Consider the following 18,999-nt stretch of genomic DNA (forward strand, 5'->3'; position numbering starts at 1 on the left):
AATACCCTTGGCCAGGGAGCTTTGTCACATCTGTCGATGGTCCAAGTTGTTCTCAGAGCTGATCAAGATTTATTTATGCTCCTTTCTCTTGACAGAGAAATTAAATTATTTGTTTATTTTTAAATAAAGTCTTATTTGCAAACAGGAAAGCTTATTTCTTAAGTCTGTTCTATGAGTACATTACAGTATGGTTATGTTTTAAAACTCCTTTGTCTTCTGTGCTGACTGCTTTTCCATTATCATTGAAACCAGTTTCCCACTTCCTCTCTTTCTCCCCTGTTTTTCTTTTTTTTTTAAATTCCCTTTCCTTTTCCCTTGCCTTCCTTAAAATATCAGGAACAGCTATTTAGATTTCCTTGACCTTTCTGGCAAACCTCAGAGATACCTTCTGGCCTTTCACAGGCTGAACAGTTACTTTTTGTTCCCAAATGTTAATAAGCTGTTGAATTGAAGTATTTATCAACAAAAGATGAGTTTTAGCCATCTAGCAAAAATATGAAGAAAACAAACTTTATAAGTAACCATTTTTAGGGCCGTGTTTCTTTCTAGGGAGCCTAAAATAGTTAATTTTTCTTACACTGTTAAATTCTTTTTTTTCTTACATTGTTAAAAAAGTAGGTCTCTTTTATAACATAAGTAAAGAAAGATCATACAATAACCCAGTTTGGGTCAATCCTGTATCATTCTGCTCTCCTTTGCCTCTTTGATTAGCTCTCTGCCTTCACCAACCACATCCTTTTCTCAGGCTGCTTAGTGCTGGAAGGAAGGGGCATTACCAGGGCAGCAGGGAGGTCTAATTGTTTATTTTAATTTGGGAATACTCAAATGCTTGTTCATTAAGGATATACAGCAAATATATGTTTACATCTTTACAGGAAAAACTGCAAGTATTCTGCTTTTCTTGGTTTTGTTTTTAACCAGCGGCCTGACATTTAGTCCCTGTGGAGCTGTGTTTCAGTGTTTTAGCTGGTAAATGTCACTCTGCTACAGTGCTGCATTCACTATCTCTAAAGAAGTTTTTATCAGCACTGATGCCATGTGCCAGAGTTCCCCATGTGCCAGCTGGCCAGCTTAGCTTCTTTTCTTTCAGCAGCTGTAGAAAATATCTGAAGTACAAAGGCAAGAACTATTCCATTTTTATGTGAAAGTGATGAATATGAAGTCAGATGTATAGAGTCACTAATTATAAATGTTGTATACTGACCCTTTACTTTCAAACTTCCATTAATAAACAGATTGATTTATTTACCATTCAGAAGACTGCTTATGTTGAATTGTGTGAGGATTTTAGTATGTAGGCGTTAGCTTATAGGCCTTGCTGTAATGCCAGGCGGCCTGTTTAAGAGTTACCTGGAAACTTCTTTACATTAAAGGTAATGCAAAAGGTGTAAAGAGACCTGCCTTGCTGGCATCTGCAGTGATCCTATGCAGCTTGTTGGCTACAAGGTGAGGTAGGCCAGTGACCAAGAAAGTCCTCGGGCAGCTGCAGCTCGAGGTCACAAAAGCCACACAAATTTTTTCTGACCCTTTTCTTTTTCTGTGCCTCTATGAGGAAGGCCGAACCAAATAAATGAGATGTCTTTAGAGACGTATCTCATGCAATGCAAATATTCTACAGGCAGCCTTGTAGTTAAAGTAAATAGATATTGGGAAATACTTGCGCTAAATAGCCAGATTGACCTTGGAGAGGCCCATCTCCTTTCTTACCCAATAGATGCCTGCTTCTGCTCCACAGGACACTAATAATTCCTGCCGGATTCCCCAGCAGATTCTGCTGGAGGGGAAGAACAGGAGCCTTGATCTTTTCAAGATGGAAGACATCAATCATTCTCCAAAATTTACTTTTGAACAGTGTTTTGAAATGCACTAGCAGGACAGCTCATCTTCAGTTATGAGCTTTGGGAAGGCTGCAGATGATTCAGTTCCTTTCACCTTCAACAAGTTTGTTCACTGAATTGCACACTGATGCTGAATTCGAAGCAGTGGGAACGCTGTTGGCTCTTCCTGGTGACTGTGAGAGGGTGTAAGCAGAACTGGCCAGACAAGATTTTTAGAGGGGAATTGCCACTCCTATGCATTCGCAACTCTGATTGTTCCAGTATGACATGTCTCTAGACATGCACTTAGGGTTGACAGAAGGTTAATTTCTAATGATCAGAAAGGTTGATTAATAGTTCTGACTTAAAGATCGCGACCCTTAAGTCAGATAGGGATCTATTTGTCCATAAAGTTCAGCAGGTTTACACCAGTCTCTTTCAGGGGAAGATTCCTAAAACAGAGGATTTTAGAAAGTGAGCATCTATAGCCAGAGTATCTTATGGACATTGTGCATGCAGAGATCCTGTCACAAGTGCTTCGTCTTGTTTGAAGGGGTGTGTGTAGAAGGGGAAGGAGCAGAGGACTTAAGAGCTGTGGTCAGATAATGTGCCTTTACAGAACTCCATAAATTTCCTGATCGTTTTCTCTGTGAAAATAGTTTTCTGTGAATCAAAGGGCATCTGAGAAGCAGCTTACAACTTCTAAACAGCTAGTGGAAGATACAAATTGCTATATCAAAAACCAGATATAGTAAAGATGTTTTATTATGATTTTCATTTTGATCATTGTTTTTCTGGCTCATACCTCAGCAAAGTAGAAACACCAGCTCAGTGTGGCCTACAGATCTACATAGATCTTAACAGACAGACCTATCTAATATTATTTCATTACATAATTTTTGTGGGTACGCTTCATTTGAATTCATTCCAATATTTAGCTTTGTGTATGCACCCAGACACAAGAATACCAAATGTCAAAAAGGCTAGAGAAGAGTGAAGTGTATGGCACAGTGGGTTGATAAAGACCATTATTATAATCATTTGGCTTTTATAAAATTTGTTTTAGCACCTTCAGCTTCTGAGACAAGAAAAATGTTAGGATTTCTACCAGACCTAAATCCTAATGTTACTTTTTGTGTCAGATGGTGAAAAGTAAGGGAGCAATGGAAAACTGCTGTTGCTTTAGCCAGCTGGGGTAAGCCAGTGCGAGCCCAGGAGACAGTCTGCCTGAGAGCAGGGCTACAGAGGGAGAAGAGCATGGAGAGCAAAACGATGAGGGAAAAGAGAATGGGTGGAGGCATCTCCTGGGGCCGGGCAGAGTGCAGAGTCGCTGAAATGGCAGACAGTGAGGGAAGGGAGAGGGAGGGGATGGGAGCGTAACGCAGCAGGGAAAGGTCAGCGTTGGTACTGCACGTAGCTCTACTCAAGGAGAGGATAAGGGATTTTCTGTTTAGCAGTGGCACACATTTTTATCTGTCTATTTGAAGTGGAATTTTGAACCTGAAAGCAGTAGTCAGACTGAATATTCAACTCACAAGAAAAAGCAGTAAATACTTTTTTTTTTTTTTATGTTTCTGTGCTTCTTATATATTTACCTGAAACAGCGCATTCTGCAGCAAAAATCCTGGTGGTTTTTTTACTCTGCAAACTCAGAAAAACGCTCCAGGTTGATTCATGTGCCTATGTTTACAGTAACAAATGCTATTACCCAAATGTTCTTAAATTTAGATATCAGTAGTCATATACCACTAACAGGATCAACATCAGTGAAAATTTAATCAAACTTGAGGAGAAATAGGGCAAAATGCATGGTTTAGTTCACAGGTATGGAACAGTTTCTTTGAAATGCTAACAGGCAGAGTGTGGTTGGTTTGTGTCCTTATTTGCCATGCCAAATATATAAAACCCAGATTTTCCTTCTCAGCAGATTGTACAGTGTGCTTTTAAGCAAGTTCAGCCGGGGAGGTTTGAAACCAGTCTATTATTCTGATTTCAGAAATGTTGTGTGCAAATTGGATGTGTTCAGCTCATTCACTTCTTAGCCATGTAACTGTTAACATAAAAGTTACACTGCTGGAATTTTCTTACGCGAGTATTTGTGATTTTCTTATACAAGTATTTTAAGATTAAAACAGTATAGAGTATGTCATTTCAAAGGGACTGCCAGGCAACTCAGAGAGTCTTGGGTGAATGAATAGTTCAATTAAGAGCAACAATAAAATTAGAATAACTTCACATACAATATTCAGTTTTGTTGGTTCTGATAAGAACACATTACATCATGGTCATCACATCCCCAGTGTAGATTTCTGGGGCCATCTCACAGGCAGAGGACAGTATATGTGGCCAGGTCTGAACCTCAGCAGTATCAGAAGTGCCCACGTTTCACTGAGGCAAGGTGCTGTCAGCCAGCTTATCACTGGGATCTTGCCATGAAGCAGGGAAACAAACATTCTGAAGTATTTGCTACAGCCCTGAAACAGAAATTTTGATGTTTTTCTTTTCCCTCCCTATTTATATAGTATTTTTCACAAGCTGGAGGACTTGGAACAAATATGTAAGTTCATAGGATATAGGGCCATGATTTGTAAAAGAGCTCTTTATTTCCACACGACCCCCAGCTGTGCAGAAAAGTGCTGATTACATGGTAGCTGTTAAATTTAGTAAGAAATTCCTTGCCTGAAATCAATTTTGACACTGAAGTAGTGCACATAATACATACCTTGGTTTAAAGCTTTTTGTTTTAAGCAAGATTTTTGTCAGTTTACCAATGTCTAAGTTGGAAAAACCACTTTCTTTTGCTGTTAACATTTACAAGTGAATTCGAGATCCTCTGCTACAAATGTGTGACATATACATAGAAATAAGTATACATTAGAAAGGCATGTTTGTAAATACTAACATATACTAACAGAAATAAATAAATAATCTGGTCATGCCTACGAGCTAGCAGGTTTTGATGAAAATCCTAATTCATTAGCACATTTTTTTCTGAACTCTTCAAGAAGTCATAACTAGACCCCAAGTTTAATAATCTTAATTAAACTTCTTTGGCCTTATTATGCCTTAATCTGCACACAAATCTCATGTGTGATACAACACAAAGCTGTTTTACTTATATATCCAAGTTCAGGAGTTCTTTCTGCTTCCATCCTAGAAATAGACTGTACCATTTCAGAGCTCTTCTCCTCCTCCTTGATATGTAATGAAAGAAGATCTTTTTTGGCAGCTACTTAGAAATAAAGCCTTCGGTTTGCACTTCCCCCTCCCCTTTTTTTTTTTTTTTAAATGTATTCAATTGCCTCTTCTGTTTATTTTAAATATCTTTTGAATATTTTTTTTACAGGGGGTGGGGGTGTAAATGTAATATTACAAGAATATGTACAGTTTAAATTCTTTACTATATAAAAAAATAATGTTTCACTTTTGTACAATGTTTCATCTCTTTTAGATATTGTGCAATGGACCAGGAACATGTGTTCCTGTCTGTATATCTGCTCTTCTTCTTGGGCTTCTAGGAATGAAAAGAGCAATCATTGTATACGTAGAAAGCATCTGCCGCGTGGAAACATTATCCCTGTCTGGAAAGATTCTTTACTACTTTTCAGATTACTTCATTGTTCAGTGGCCTGCTCTGAAGGAAAAATATCCCAAGTCAGTTTATCTTGGTCGAATAGTGTAACAGAGGACAGGCTTTACCTAAAATAAACTCTGAAAGCTACTCACTGAAGAAATTCATTCATGTAACATAATTTATTTTCAAGGATTCCTGTTAAAAATTAGGCCAGTACTGGAAAAACAGACAATAATAAAGATATCTCTACGTTACAGTACACTTTTGTGTAGTTGTATTTATTGCCATCATGAAGGTCTGTGCACCAATACCCATAATGGCAGTAAGTCTATGCTGTTTCTGCTTTCATCTAGTTTTCCTGCTATGTGAATAGCAATGTTTGTCTACAAATAAATATGGGAATTTGTATGAATTGTAACATTTCCTGTAAGGAAACTTTGTGTAGTTTTCTAAATTGTAAGAAACAAAGTCTTGTTCTAGCGCAACAGACTTGATTTCCTGTATGCTAGCAGTGAAGTCCCTTGTGAATCCTTAGAGTATAAAGGAAACAGTTATATTAAGTTGGCTTCATGACAGTTTGTGCTCTACAGTCTTCCAAACCCCCCAAAGCATTAAACCAGTATCATTTTTCCTCTGGGCTTGTCAAAACTGTCCTTATAATCTCTAGTGCACCTTTTGAAAATTTTTGCCCAGTTCTTAAATAAAAAAGGTGACAAGTGTCATGCTACAGGCACTGCATTTATAGATGTAAGAAGCACTTTCTTCAAAGCCTACATGGCAAAAGTCCCTATCAGGTTTATATCACAGAAAGCAAACTGTCTCTTGGGAGAATTGAACTGGTTCGGGTTCTAATATATAGAGGACAAAAGTGTTACTGTCTGTTGTAGGGGGAGGAACAGAGATTCTCTTCCCTTTACCTGACACAGTGAATTTGGCTGTCAGTATATTCTGTTTTCCCATTCTAAGCACCTTACTTTCAGCAGTATGATATGCTCTTAAGATTTCGATATGGAAAACCGTTTTTAAAACATATTTTGTTGGAGCTATGTGAAAGCCTACTTTAATATTTCACATTAGTCTGACACAGTGTAGCTCTACACACTGTTCCACCTCTGAAACAATATAAACACATCTGTCATCTGCGGACACACAGATCTATGTGTCTGGCTACACAAACATACACAAAGCAAAAAGCTCCAAGAAAAGCAGGGCTGCCTCACAGAGCCATTGTAGCGAGGCCCTCACACTGCCACAGAGCCCCATCTCAGTTGGATGTCAGAAAAGTTGCACCCATTATTTGGGCAGGGAATGGCATTTAGCTGAAGAGAAAATATAGGTCCCAATGTCAGGAAATGGGAGTCATTGGAATATTTTGCTTTTTGGAAGACATTATGCTGAAAATTGCTATTGCGAGGCCCTGTGGGGAAGCCAGCTGTTACAACCTGTCCAACAAGCTCCTTAGCAGTGGGAGAGGCATGATGAGAGTCCATTGATGTGGGCACATGTGATCTCAGAACAGATTCTTTATGTGGGTTTTACCCTAGATTGTGTCAACGTTAAAGAGCAGTTAATAGTTTAGGAACATGTGGGAAGGAGTCTTTTTGCAGTACATACTCGGGTCCTTGAAAATGACCTGACTAAAGTAATTTTGACCTGCTTAACATCTTTTTTTTCCTCTTGCAAACTGGGAGTCTTATCAGGACTTTCTGCCCAGTAGCAGATAGTTCAGTAAATTAGAGATACGCTGGACTTTATTTTGGCTAATGGTGCTTTATTTTTGATTAGTGCTCTCTGGACTGAACTTTGCTTTTAGTTCTGCAAGGGAACTGGAGTAGAGGGGAAGGAGGACAGAGGCAGCCCCTTCCTCTGTCCCTGGTTAAGACAGCAGTACAGCATCACACCCCAAGGCTTAGAGAAGCATGAGAAGAGAAAGGCAGTGAATGCGCCCATTCATGCTCCACATCCGCCCCAAGCCGCCTGCTGGCCTGGCAGCAAGGCAGGCTCCCGGGCCAAGCACACAAACACAGGCCCAGCTCAGGCAGCTCCGCATTCACAGGCTGCTTCTGTTAGAGCAGAGCAGAACGGATCCCATCCTTCACTCTGCTCTGGATTTAGCCCTAGGTGGAGGCATCTCTGGCTGCTCTATTGCCCCTTACAGCCCTGCTTGGTGCAGGATTTGGGATTTTGGTGTGCTTTCAATCAATGGGTTCATAAAATTTATGAGTTTGGCTTTGGACACCAGAGAGTTGCAAAGATTTTCTTTCACCTGTCACCTGCACAGCAACTACTTGCCTGCTTGGACTTGTAACCCCCCGTGTAAAAGCTCAGAAAGTAGCGGTTGATTTTTTCCCAAGAGTGTCTTCTGAAAAACTGAACTGCTCCATGCCTTCTGATGTGGAGCTGTCTCCAGCCTTGGGAAGACATTGTTCCCTTAACTTCACTGACAGCCTTTAGGAGAGCAAAGTCAAAACGATCTCTGCCTGAATTCACCCAAAATCACACTATTTACTCAGTTTGGTCAATCTGGGAATCCTAGTCAAAATAGCGAATTTAAACTAGTTTTTAACCTGAATAGTCAGTTTAGACTGTGAGAGAGTGGGACAGTACTTATTTCCTTGTATTTGTCGCTTTTTTCCTTACAAGATCAGGTGCCAACTTGAGTTAAGGAAACTTCAGCAGATTATGATCAGTCTTAGTAAGTAAGAACTTGCGTTAGAAATAGCACAGCACTCTGTAAAGTTAAGGCAGCTAGAACTACTTGGGACAACTCAGAACTGAATGCATCACAGCATAACTTTGATGAAAGCCTGCAACAAGAGATTGCATTTCTAACCATAGGGGACAGAATGCAAAAAAGAGTTCCTGGCTTTAATTCTGTTAAAGAAAAGTTTGTTATCAACCAGATTGACTTTTCCTTGAAAAGATTATCTCATGTAACTGCTAGTTCTCTGCAAAAGCACAGTGGAGAGCAAGTAAGCCATGGTTTTGTTATTGAGTAGCTCTTATCTTTTGTTTGTAGTAGGTGGGTACAGCCAAACTGTCATTGTTCTGAAGGAAAACTGCATTCTTCCTGCTCCCAGCAGTGAAACACAAGAAAACATTCTGAGGGCCTGCTCCAAAAACATAGAAGTTCCTGTCTGAATTCCTAATATTTAGCTTCTGAGGTTTTGCTGTGTATCATTCTTTCCCTTACATATTAACATTGAGGTAAATAAGTTCATGTTACATGTGATAGAGTTTGAAGTAAAATCTATTATCTCTTCTTTCCCTATTTCTGAAAGAGAAAAGCAGTATCTTGTGGATCTAAAGCAAAATAGGGAACAAATATATTCTTCAAAGAAAACAAATATGACTTTATGGAAATATCATCATCAAAACTGGCAAAAACTCAAAAGAGAACAGAAGGCATCCAGAAATTCCTTCACTGAGTCCTAGCCTGGAAGCCAAATTTAAAATGAGTTTCAGTTATGAGATTGTTTTATCTAGATATGCATTAGTTGACAAGCATTAAATATTCGGAGTTGTTTCACTTCTTACCTTGTTATCTTCTAAGGGAAAACATATATCGTATATGCATTAAAAACAGGTTAATTTTATATTAGAAAGAAAGGAGGGGAAAGTAAAAGAGGAGAACCAGTTGGACTGCAATAGAATAATTATATGGGAGGAGAGTTGACTCTAGATTAAAAAAAGCTTAAAAGATTATTTCTTTCCTTTACAACTTATTTTACAGATTTGAAGCATAAAATAGCCAATGTTAGATAAAAACCTAAGGCAGTATATCAAGGATAAATAATGCAATTCTTTTCGTAAATATTTCCTGCAACTGATTGCAGGACTGCTCTCAGCTTTGTGCAAATCAGAGCTGAATGAGTTAATACCATCCCTGTGCTGTATTTGCTGTTAGTCTGGACACAGGCAGTCTTCCCTTTCAGTCAAACAAGGGACATCACCAGCCACGATGCAAGAGTTTTGATCATTTAGGTATGTATTAGAGACTTCTCAGCACTAGAAATAACTGTATAACATTTAATGTACACCTGATTTCCTGAAATTAATCTGAAAGTAATTATGAACTGGCTGTTGAATGCAGTGTTTAAGATATCCATTCCCTAGGACGTTAGTTTTTAGTTATAGTTCCAGCTTTCATTCATTTAATAACACTGTGTGAATGAAGGACAGCTTACATGTGATGAACGCAAAAACAACCTACACGAAGCTTATTTGTCAGCAGAGTATGGCAATGGGGAGTGTCTGTATTTTGGGACAGGAAAAAACACATGAAATTTTACAACAGAAATCAAAGCCTTCCACATTTAAACAAAACTAAACTATATCCTTGCTCTACATCTGACAGTCACAGAATTTAGAAGACTGCTAGTACTGGCCACAGTCAGCCACAGCTCAAGCAAACACCATGTAGAGTGTTTGAAGAAGCTCTGGCTCATTCTGCACTTTGATACTCCTCTCCTGTTGGTGGCCCACACTGAGGCTCGTTATGACACCAATAGATGATTGTTCCAGAAGGCAGGTGAGGATCTAGGAAAGAAAGCAGCAAGCCATTCCGGTTACCTGCAACACAATTTGAACCTAGACCTTTCTGGAACTTGGATGCAACTTCGTTTTTATCACCAGACTTCCCTGTAGGGTAACGGTAGTCTCATGACCAGTACTGTTAAAGTCAATAGAAAGTATTTTGATGCAGAAGTCATCTTACAGAAAACAGCTTAATAAAGGAGAGGCACACCGGTAGCTTTCATTGGAAATCCTTTGGACAGTATTTTTCATCTTCATTGCCACCTTGCACTGCAGTGGTAATGGAGAATGAAGAGAAAGCGTCACATGATACAGAAAGATGGGCTTTTGTTGACATGCTTCACATGTTTCACAGTGCCAAATTTCACATCTGATGTTTTACCTTCTTTCTCCTACCTCTCCACACTTAAAAAAAAGAACGTTTAGCACATTCTATATTCCAGTTAGTGGATCAGACGGGAATATGCATGTAACAAAAATAAGCAATTTCACATTAAGCTATACAGTGATAGGCTTTAACTCTGTGTGTATCTAAAAAGATTTATTTGTTGACTGATAACATCAGTTTTACACGTGCTTTTGCTATCTTTGCTCATACCTGAGGAACAAATGTAAAGGAGATGTTTGGCATTTATTATCTAAGCAGAGAGAGACTTGAAGCAAAAATAATACTTAACATCCGTAAGTGGGGAAAATGAGGGGGTCTCTGCAAGTTATGTTTCCTGTTTCAAGCAAGTAACACTACTACTTCATCAGTTAAAATAATCTACGCATTTAACGAGTCTGTTGCAAAGGGATGCTTTATTAATGGTAGCACAAATGCTAGTCACAGAATCGTTAAGCCCCACTAAACCATATCTCTAAGTGCCATATCTGCCCTTTTCTGGGACACTTCCTGGGACAGTGACTGCACCACCTCCCTGGGTAGCCTGCTCCAATGCCTCACCACTCTTTTCAAGAATAAATTTCTCCTAATATCCAACCTAAACCTCCCCTGGCACAACTTAATGCCATCATCTCTCATCCTGTCTCTCTTACCTGGGAGAAGAGGCCAACCCTCACCTCACTACAACCTCCTTTCAGGAGCGGTAGAGAGTGATAAGATCTCCCTTGAGCCTCCTCTTCTCAAGACTGAACCATCCCAGTTCCTTCCCACTCCAGAACTGCCATATTCTTGTCACTGTTCCACCCAGAGTATTTCATGTGAGTTTTTCCCAAACCACAAGAGATCAGATACGCGTGACTGTAACATGGTGGTCTTCTGGAACAGGGTTCAAGTACTTAGATTTAATTGTACAAGTACTGTAGCAGATTTTGTATGGACTTAATTCATAAAGAGAGAGAGGTAATAGTCACAGATGAAGTTGTTCTTTCACTATGCATCAGACAATTACGTTACTCCTTTATTATTATCATTTTTAAATGAAGACTTTGGAAGTATTTTAATCCATGCAGTGAAGTTGCAGGTATCAAAATAGTCATAAATAATTTCAGAAGGAATTAAAGAGAGTAAATAGCTAGGACTAGTTGTTCTGTTGTGCATTATTCTGCCTCTTCCATGCTTTGGTGCACAGTAGATTCTTAAAAACAAAAACCCTCTCTTTCATTTCAGAAAGCATGGGTATTTGCAGTGTTACATCAGTATGATCTGCTCAGTTAGCATTACTGTAAATTCTAGTTTGTGTTGCCAGTAGTTTGGCAATTAGTGTTTCCTGCTTTATTGTTATACTGCGCAATTGAACTCCACTGCTTTTCATTTATGATCCAGCTTGGGATGTCAGCTGACATAGAAATGAATGTCCTAACCTCAAATCCAGTGGCTTAAAAGATACCTCCCTAACATTCATTGCCAAGATGAAGTCCAGAGATTACTATTCATTAGAAGCAAACAGGGCCTGTTTTTGCAGGCAACCATTAAAAAAAAAAAAAAAAAAAAAAAGCTTGGCAGCTGGTAATCAGTTAATGTTTTTTTATAATTATGTTGAAAAGCAAGATGCTAGAAATAATGCTGCGATATTTGTAAAGCAGCTCTTTAAGTGCTATCTTAACAGCTCTGCATTAGAATTTGTAAAAGTTCTTTAAGAAAGTTACATGGCTGTGAAAGGATACTAGTCAGATTTTTCAGTGTAGTTAAGTACGTAACAGATTCCGTGTTAAAATACTGGTGTAGGTATCCTCTGCTCTTCTGTCACAGATTTAGAAGTTTTCCATTACTTCGCAAAGATCATTATCTAAGAACAAGATCACAATGTTGAGTATGTTTGTCATTTATCTCTAATCTAGAGAGAATTCCTGAAAAACTCCATCTAGCTTTTTCCTTGGTTAATAAGAACGGGGGTGGAATATCAACACTGAGGAAATACAAAGAGCAACTTCTATGTAAAGAACTACTTAAAGGAAGATTTAACAGATAATTCTGTGGAGAAAGAAGTTATTACTGCCGCCTTCCTCCCCCCTTCTCTTTTAGTTTTATTTTTTGAAAATTCAGGATGTGTAACACAAAGCAATTAAGGTTTGCATACCATATAGGCTGAATTTATGACCAGTCTGTAACGCTGAGCTGTGCTGGCTGTGATGTCATACTTCTAGAATATCATGCTTGTTTTCCAAGCTTTTTCCTCCCTCTAAAGGAAGTTTATTACAGAATGAAGATACAAAATAAAGCTATTTACTTAACATTTTTAATCTTCATAACTAGAACCTTCCTTTGTATTTGCACATAAACACTACCCGTATTTTCTGCTTGCATTCAGCTCTTCCCTCCCCACCCCCTTTTGGAGGCAGGTCAACAGGCAAAACACACAGGAGAACTGCATGTACAGAACAGAAGTGGCTCCAATTCTGCATTTCCTACTGAGTGAGCACACCTAGCACAAAGTACATGGTATTAATATCACCTATTGTTTAAAACTCAGTATCTCTTTCATAAAATGTTTGCAAATAACCACTTCAGTATTCATATATTAAGCTTTTCTAACAACTTGGGAAGGAAAAGAGTTCTCTTCACCACACATACACACAGACACACCACCCACACTCAACATCTCCTGGAAATTCTGAAGTTTTGTGGGACACAATACAAGCATAAAATGGACAAGATTAATGATCTGGGATGAAGCTAAAAACCTCATGATCCCATATTCCGGTACAGTCTCAGTTATCTGAACATCAGCTATTGCAAATTCCCTTTTCTCCACCGAAGTCTGAATCACATCCTCTGACATCTACTGAAGTACATTAACAGTGACACCAATTATTTGAAAGCTCTCCTATCCAAACAGATTTGGGATCCTTACTATTGTGCTGAGTCTCCTCTCTGTGGTAGTAAGCCCCTGGCTAAATGCCACTCTGTCTCAGCCATTCACTCATCATGTGCAGCACTCATCAGCCTTTTCTCCTTTGCACCATGTCAGTCTGTGTAAAGGCTCTGAATATTATTTGTGTACTGTTTAAAAAACTATACTAACTTCTGCTATGTAAAGTCTTCCTTTGGAAGTTAGAAGAAGGATAATGAGCTAAGGCTAAAAGAAAGCAGATTTCCTCAAGTTTTTAGGAGCACTGTGCCGGGGGTGGGAAGTACTTCTCATTTGGAATTGGTCACACCTAGAAAATACAGCCTAAATAATTAAAACTGAAGGAAGTCAGAGAACTAGGCAACAAGGAAAAGGTTTTCTGTTCCTCTTTTGCACATTCAGATTTTGACAAGGAGAAAACAGTATTACTGCATAATTTAACAACTACTTAAAATATCAGCACTGCTCAGGTGTAGTCTTGCTTTCAGTAAGTGAATGTGAAGATTTCAACTATCAAAGTACTATTGACCTATTCATAGGTCAATATATTTTAATTAGTTAAATTAAGAACTGGTTGACCACTTTGTCCAGACCCTGCTAAGAGTTGTACTCAAGCAGAAGTAAGAACAGCATGCTCAAGTGGCAAGAAAATCAGGTTTTGGGGTTTGCAGGAGGGAGATCAAGTGCTCAGATCAAGCTCAGGTCATGTTGAGCAGGCAGGAGCCAAGTAGTAAATGTAAAACGTCTGTTCACATCCTGAAGAGCCAGCAATTGCCTCTTATTACACGTATGGAAAGTTAAAGTGGTAGCTAAGTGCCAAGAACTATGGAAGCACAAAATATCCTCTTAACTGCCCAGTAGGATAATCCCCTCTGGAACAGGACAGACAACTGACTCATGAAATAGACAGGAGATTGTTAATAGAAAAATAAGGAAAGTTCCAGGCTACAGCAAGTTACAGACATACATATTCACTGTACGCTTCACATGCATTGAAGCCACGGAACTCTTTTCAAAGGCATTCTGTACTAGCATTATATCAATTCATTTATCTCAAAGCTACCTGATGTTTCCCTGTGCTGTGTATGCACACATTCTCTGCTCCCTGTCACAGGGAGGAAGAGTCCTAGTGCATGCTGCTCAGTGGGTGCTGACCTCGGCCTTCTGATGGCTGCCCGGAGCTGTCTGCTGAGTTTCGGGAGCAACAGGGCAACTGAGACAACACTGCACATGGGAAGTTGTCAGAAGAGCTATCAGAAGCAAAATAATTAAGAAAAAATGGACACTGTTTCTTAAGGGGTCTAGCGTGCTCTTCAACAAGAGCATGAAGACAGTGCCAAGTCTTTGCCTACCAAAGCCTGCCTTATGGAGACGTGAAAGTGCAGTCCTTTTCTTCTTCACGACCATAAAGGAAAAAGGAAGATACATTTGTCATCTCTGTTACAAAGTCACAAAGGTAAATATTGGTAACATATATATAATCCTCACATGCATGCATTTCCTTTGTGTGCTTTGCTACAGCGTTCTTGTAGGTAAATATCACTGAAATAAAGCAGATGTTTGTTATCCTTTAGTTTGTTGACAAATGGAATAAAATACTTGAGTACACATATGCTGGTGACATAGGTTATCTAGGAGTGCTTTAGGTCTTGCTGATCAGGGAATGAAGCCTGACAAATAGGTCAGAGATTCATTTCTCCCTCCCATCTGCTGCAAGCCAGCAAACCTACTTGCTGTTATGATGCTTAGGGAAAAAAATTGTGAGATTTCAGTGATTTTGCTTAGCAAGCAGTCTGAAGTCCTCCATTGCCTTCTGTTTGTGTATTAGTTTTAGTAAGTTAAAAAACAACACAAGAAGCAAGCCTGTCATTCATATTTGGGAGTGGGGTGGAGGAGAAGAATCCATAACACTAAATGGGTTGCAGACAAGTTTTGGGTTTTTTTTTGTATTTTTCTTAATATTAACTCTATCCAGGAATGTAATTTGGCATTATGCTACTGCCAAGCTATCCCCCCACCGATAAGAATGCAACTGTCACATTTTAAGACAAGGTTGTGAATCTCAAAAATAAAAAAAAATGCACAAACATCCACCTTAAGCTCAATGATCAACAGCTCGCCTCACCTGATACAAAGCAAAACAAAACTGTGTTTTCATAAGAGGACAGAAAAGGATTTCAGCATTAGAATCAATGAAAAAAAAAAAAACAGTGAATTAAGAACCAAAGATTTAGATGTTAAAATAAAACTGAATACCTTCTTAAATAAAGCTGAATCTCTATGGGTACAAATGTGTATAAATCTTTCACTTCAGGAAGTTACTTTATCATGAATGTGGGTAACATTTATGTTGTAAAAAGTTGAATACAGAAGGGAATCTTTCCCAGAAAGAAGACTTAGGGTTTCAGTCTTTCAAATTCCTGAAACCAGGGTTAAAATCCCTTCCCAAAACAGGGATTTCCACCACCACCCCCTCCCAAGGGAAGTCTTCGTTGATATTTCTTTTTTCTACTGCAGTATTTTAGTTTTGGTCCTATGAAATTCTCAGAACATTTTGGCATTGCGTGAATCACTGAAGACATCTCCATATAAGGGAATTTACTCAAACAATATAGGCAAAACGCAGAACATAGATGTCAGATGATAATTCTGTCAAGGCTGGATCTGGCCCTCTGTTTCAGTTTGTGATATGTGCAACAAGTGAGCAAATTTAATTTTCTAGCTGTTGATTTTGAAACGCTTGCAAATGCCAGCCTCTTAGGTAGAGTTAATGACTGCCAAGAAAATGTTGTCTTCTGCAGTCTGTTAGGGAGGAAAGAGGAGTGGGCTACAAACACCTCATAGCATCTGTAATTATTCTACAAGGCAAGAGAGTCCCTTGTGGGATGAGAACGGTCTGTTAAAGCTGACACACAGGCAATACCACATACATACAGTGTGGTGTGCTTCATTACAGCACAGAGGTCAGGATTGCATGCCCCCTGAGATCCTCCAAAATAGCTACAATTAGCTGTATGAATACAGCACTGTTTTAAATAGATCTTTGAGGTCAACAGATGTTATATAACTTACCACTGATTGTTTTCAAAAGAAATCCGGGTAAATGAAAGGTCAAGGACAGTTCTGGATACTGATAGTTCACCACTACCTGTGCTGTAGAGTTCTTATTGGGCAGTTTTTAATGCTTGTTACTGCATGCAGTTGTGAACAGGAATTGACCAGCAGGGAGATGGGAACCTTGCTGCAGTCACCAGCTGTATGTATCCTGCAGCACTTCTAATAACTTCAATCAGTACTTCAAAACTTCAATCAAATAACCTCAGTTATCAGGCTAAAACTTGAGTGAGCAGCTGCATCGCCAGCACCCTGGGACAGGCCACTTGACAATATCAGGACTGATAGGGGACATGACAGCCCAGGAGAGATGCCATCAAGTTCAGGGGGACTGCGGTTGGTCTTAGTGCCTTTCCTTTCAGTTAAGCACATCAGAGGGGATGCAGGAGCATAGCCTTGTCCTTTGCTTCACCGGCTCAGCACTCACTCAGTATTTTTTTCCCCTCAATGCTTAAAGAGGAACAGTTGTGACTCAGAAAACATAAAGAGCTTCTTCCCTTCCTGAAAGCACCAAGTTACTGGAAAATACATTCTTTAGCCAGATTACAATCTGTTACCTGCAAGCCAGCAAGCTCCATCAGTTGTACTGCAGCACAGCTCCCCACCGCCTTCACCAAGGGGCACAGCCCCTGCTGCAACACTCCCAAGCCATGCAGTTCCCAAGCAGGGCAGCTCCCACCCAGGCACCACCCTGTCTCTGAGTAGAGCTGCACCCACTCCCCATGGACCTTCTCCCCCAGCCCCATGGCTGGTAGTGCCCTCTCCCAACAAAGGGCTCTGCTCTCCCTAGGATGAAATCCACTCTCATCCACTCCAGTGGCTCTACCCAGCAAACTCCGTCCTTCAGAGAAACCACCCAGCTCCTCCCCAGCTGAGCCTGATAATTAAACCCAGGCACTTCATCAGGATCAGATGGGTAAGGAAGATCCCTTCCAGGCCAGGCTCAACTGCAGTCACCCCGTTACATGGCCTCTGCCACTGAGCTGAGTGCAAATAGAAATGTGTATTTGATAGTTTTCCATTGAGCCACATTAATTCTATAGATTATGGTGGAATTACACAAGGGATAATTTAGGCTTGGGGAGTTTAATAGGACTACACATATGCTTACAATAATTCATGTGCAAGAATGTTTGCAAGATTATGGTCCATGTTTCCAAGAAAACAGACTGTGTCTCCTTGTGGCTTGTTCCTGCCGGTTTCCAGCTGAAGTCATCAGCACACGTTTATGATATTACATGTGGTTACTGAAGAAGTTATTAGAATGTCACAAAGAGGATTATGATTTCAGGTGGGGAATAATTCTTGCACAAATCCTCTTTCCATACAAACAGCCCTGGTAATAAGGAACGTGGAAAAATAGGGCAAAGAGAAGAGATTTACACATAATGAGCCAGATTGCCCCGCACGCCCCAGCTGCTTTGTCCTGCATTGAGTGCTTATGTTCGCTTTGTGTTGTCAGAGGGATGCCAAGCAGGACGCGCTTCTAACTGCGCTCAAAGATTTCCCTTTTTGTTCCTCCTGTTCTTCCCGCGAGGTGTGAGCCCACTGCTGGTACGACAGCGGTCACCCAAAGGCTGCGAGCTCTCCGGGCGGCTCTTGGGTGTCAGAAGAACCGCACCAAACAGCAGTTGTGCCTCGATCAGATGAGGTAAAAGTAAAAAACTCCAAGTGATTTATTTGAGCGTAATTTAAACCTGGTCGTCCAACGAGAAAATACTACCCCGTACTTCTGCCTGCCGCTAATCAGGAACACTTTATTTCAGAATGGATGAAACGTATAATTTAGGGGAGCATTAGGTGGATGTCTGGAAGCTCCCGAGCCGCAGCCCGGCTCCAGCCGCAGCCCACGGCGCCATGCCCCCCGGCCGCAGGGGACGGGACCCTCACTCACGCGCTGCTCGGGGCCGCGAGGACGGCACCGTGCCAGCAGCAGCGCCTCAACGCCGATCAACTTCCACGGTCCGTCCGCGAGCAACCGTTTCCCTCACCCCGTCCTTTTCCCTTCCCCACGGGCAGCTCCGCTTCCCTTAACCACGAGCGGCCCCACTTCGGCGGCCCGGCCGCACCGCAGCCCCCGGCCCACATGTGGTAGGCATTACCGGCCGCGCCGCGGCCCTCGGTGGCAGCGGATTCCTTCCCGTTGACGTCTCCCGACCCCGCCGCTCGCGGCCCGCTCCCCCCACGAGCGGCGCCCGCCCGCGGTGCGTTGGTGGCGGGGCGGGCCCGGCGCCCCCTCCCCGGCCGTCCCGGGAGGGGCTCTCTCACCCCGCGCCGCGATTGGCGCGCGGGCGGCCCCAACGGCCGCGGGGCCGGGCCGCGAGGGAGGGACTAGAACTTTCCGCGGCCGCGGGCGGACTCTCGCCTCAGCCCGCCGCAGCGAGCGCCCGCCGCCAGCGCCCCCAGGCAGCGGGGAGACCGCGGACATGACCCACTTCAACAAGGGGCCCTCCTACGGGCTCTCCGCCGAGGTCAAGAACAAGGTACGGGCGGGACCGGCGGCGCGGGGCGAGCCCGCCTTTGTCCGCGCCGGCGGCGGGATGGGGCGCAGCAGAGCGGCTGCACGCGGGGAGCCCGCCGGCAGCGGGACGGGCCCGGCATCCCGCAGGACGGCCGGAGGGCCGCTCCCGGGACGGTGCTGCCCTCGGGGCGTCGTTCGGTGGGC

At 41.5% G+C, this 18,999-nt stretch overlaps 1 protein-coding gene across 2 annotated transcripts in view; it reads left to right on the forward strand.

Moving 5' to 3' along the window:
* The window catches only part of CNN3 (calponin 3), a 55,885-nt gene that overhangs the window by 15,517 nt on the left and 21,369 nt on the right, over positions 1-18,999 (forward strand). The window contains exon 1 of one of the 2 annotated variants that reach the window (XM_021404575.1): positions 18,643-18,817. The exons of the other annotated variant lie outside the window; for it this stretch is intronic. Coding sequence (XP_021260250.1) covers positions 18,761-18,817 — 57 coding nt within the window. The 5' untranslated portion in view covers positions 18,643-18,760. Of the gene's footprint in view, positions 1-18,642; positions 18,818-18,999 lie in introns of those variants that run through there. 2 annotated transcript variants of the gene reach the window in all.

The sequence above is a fragment of the Numida meleagris genome, chromosome 7 (assembly GCF_002078875.1).
Source record: "Numida meleagris isolate 19003 breed g44 Domestic line chromosome 7, NumMel1.0, whole genome shotgun sequence".
Classification (NCBI taxonomy): domain Eukaryota; kingdom Metazoa; phylum Chordata; class Aves; order Galliformes; family Numididae; genus Numida; species Numida meleagris.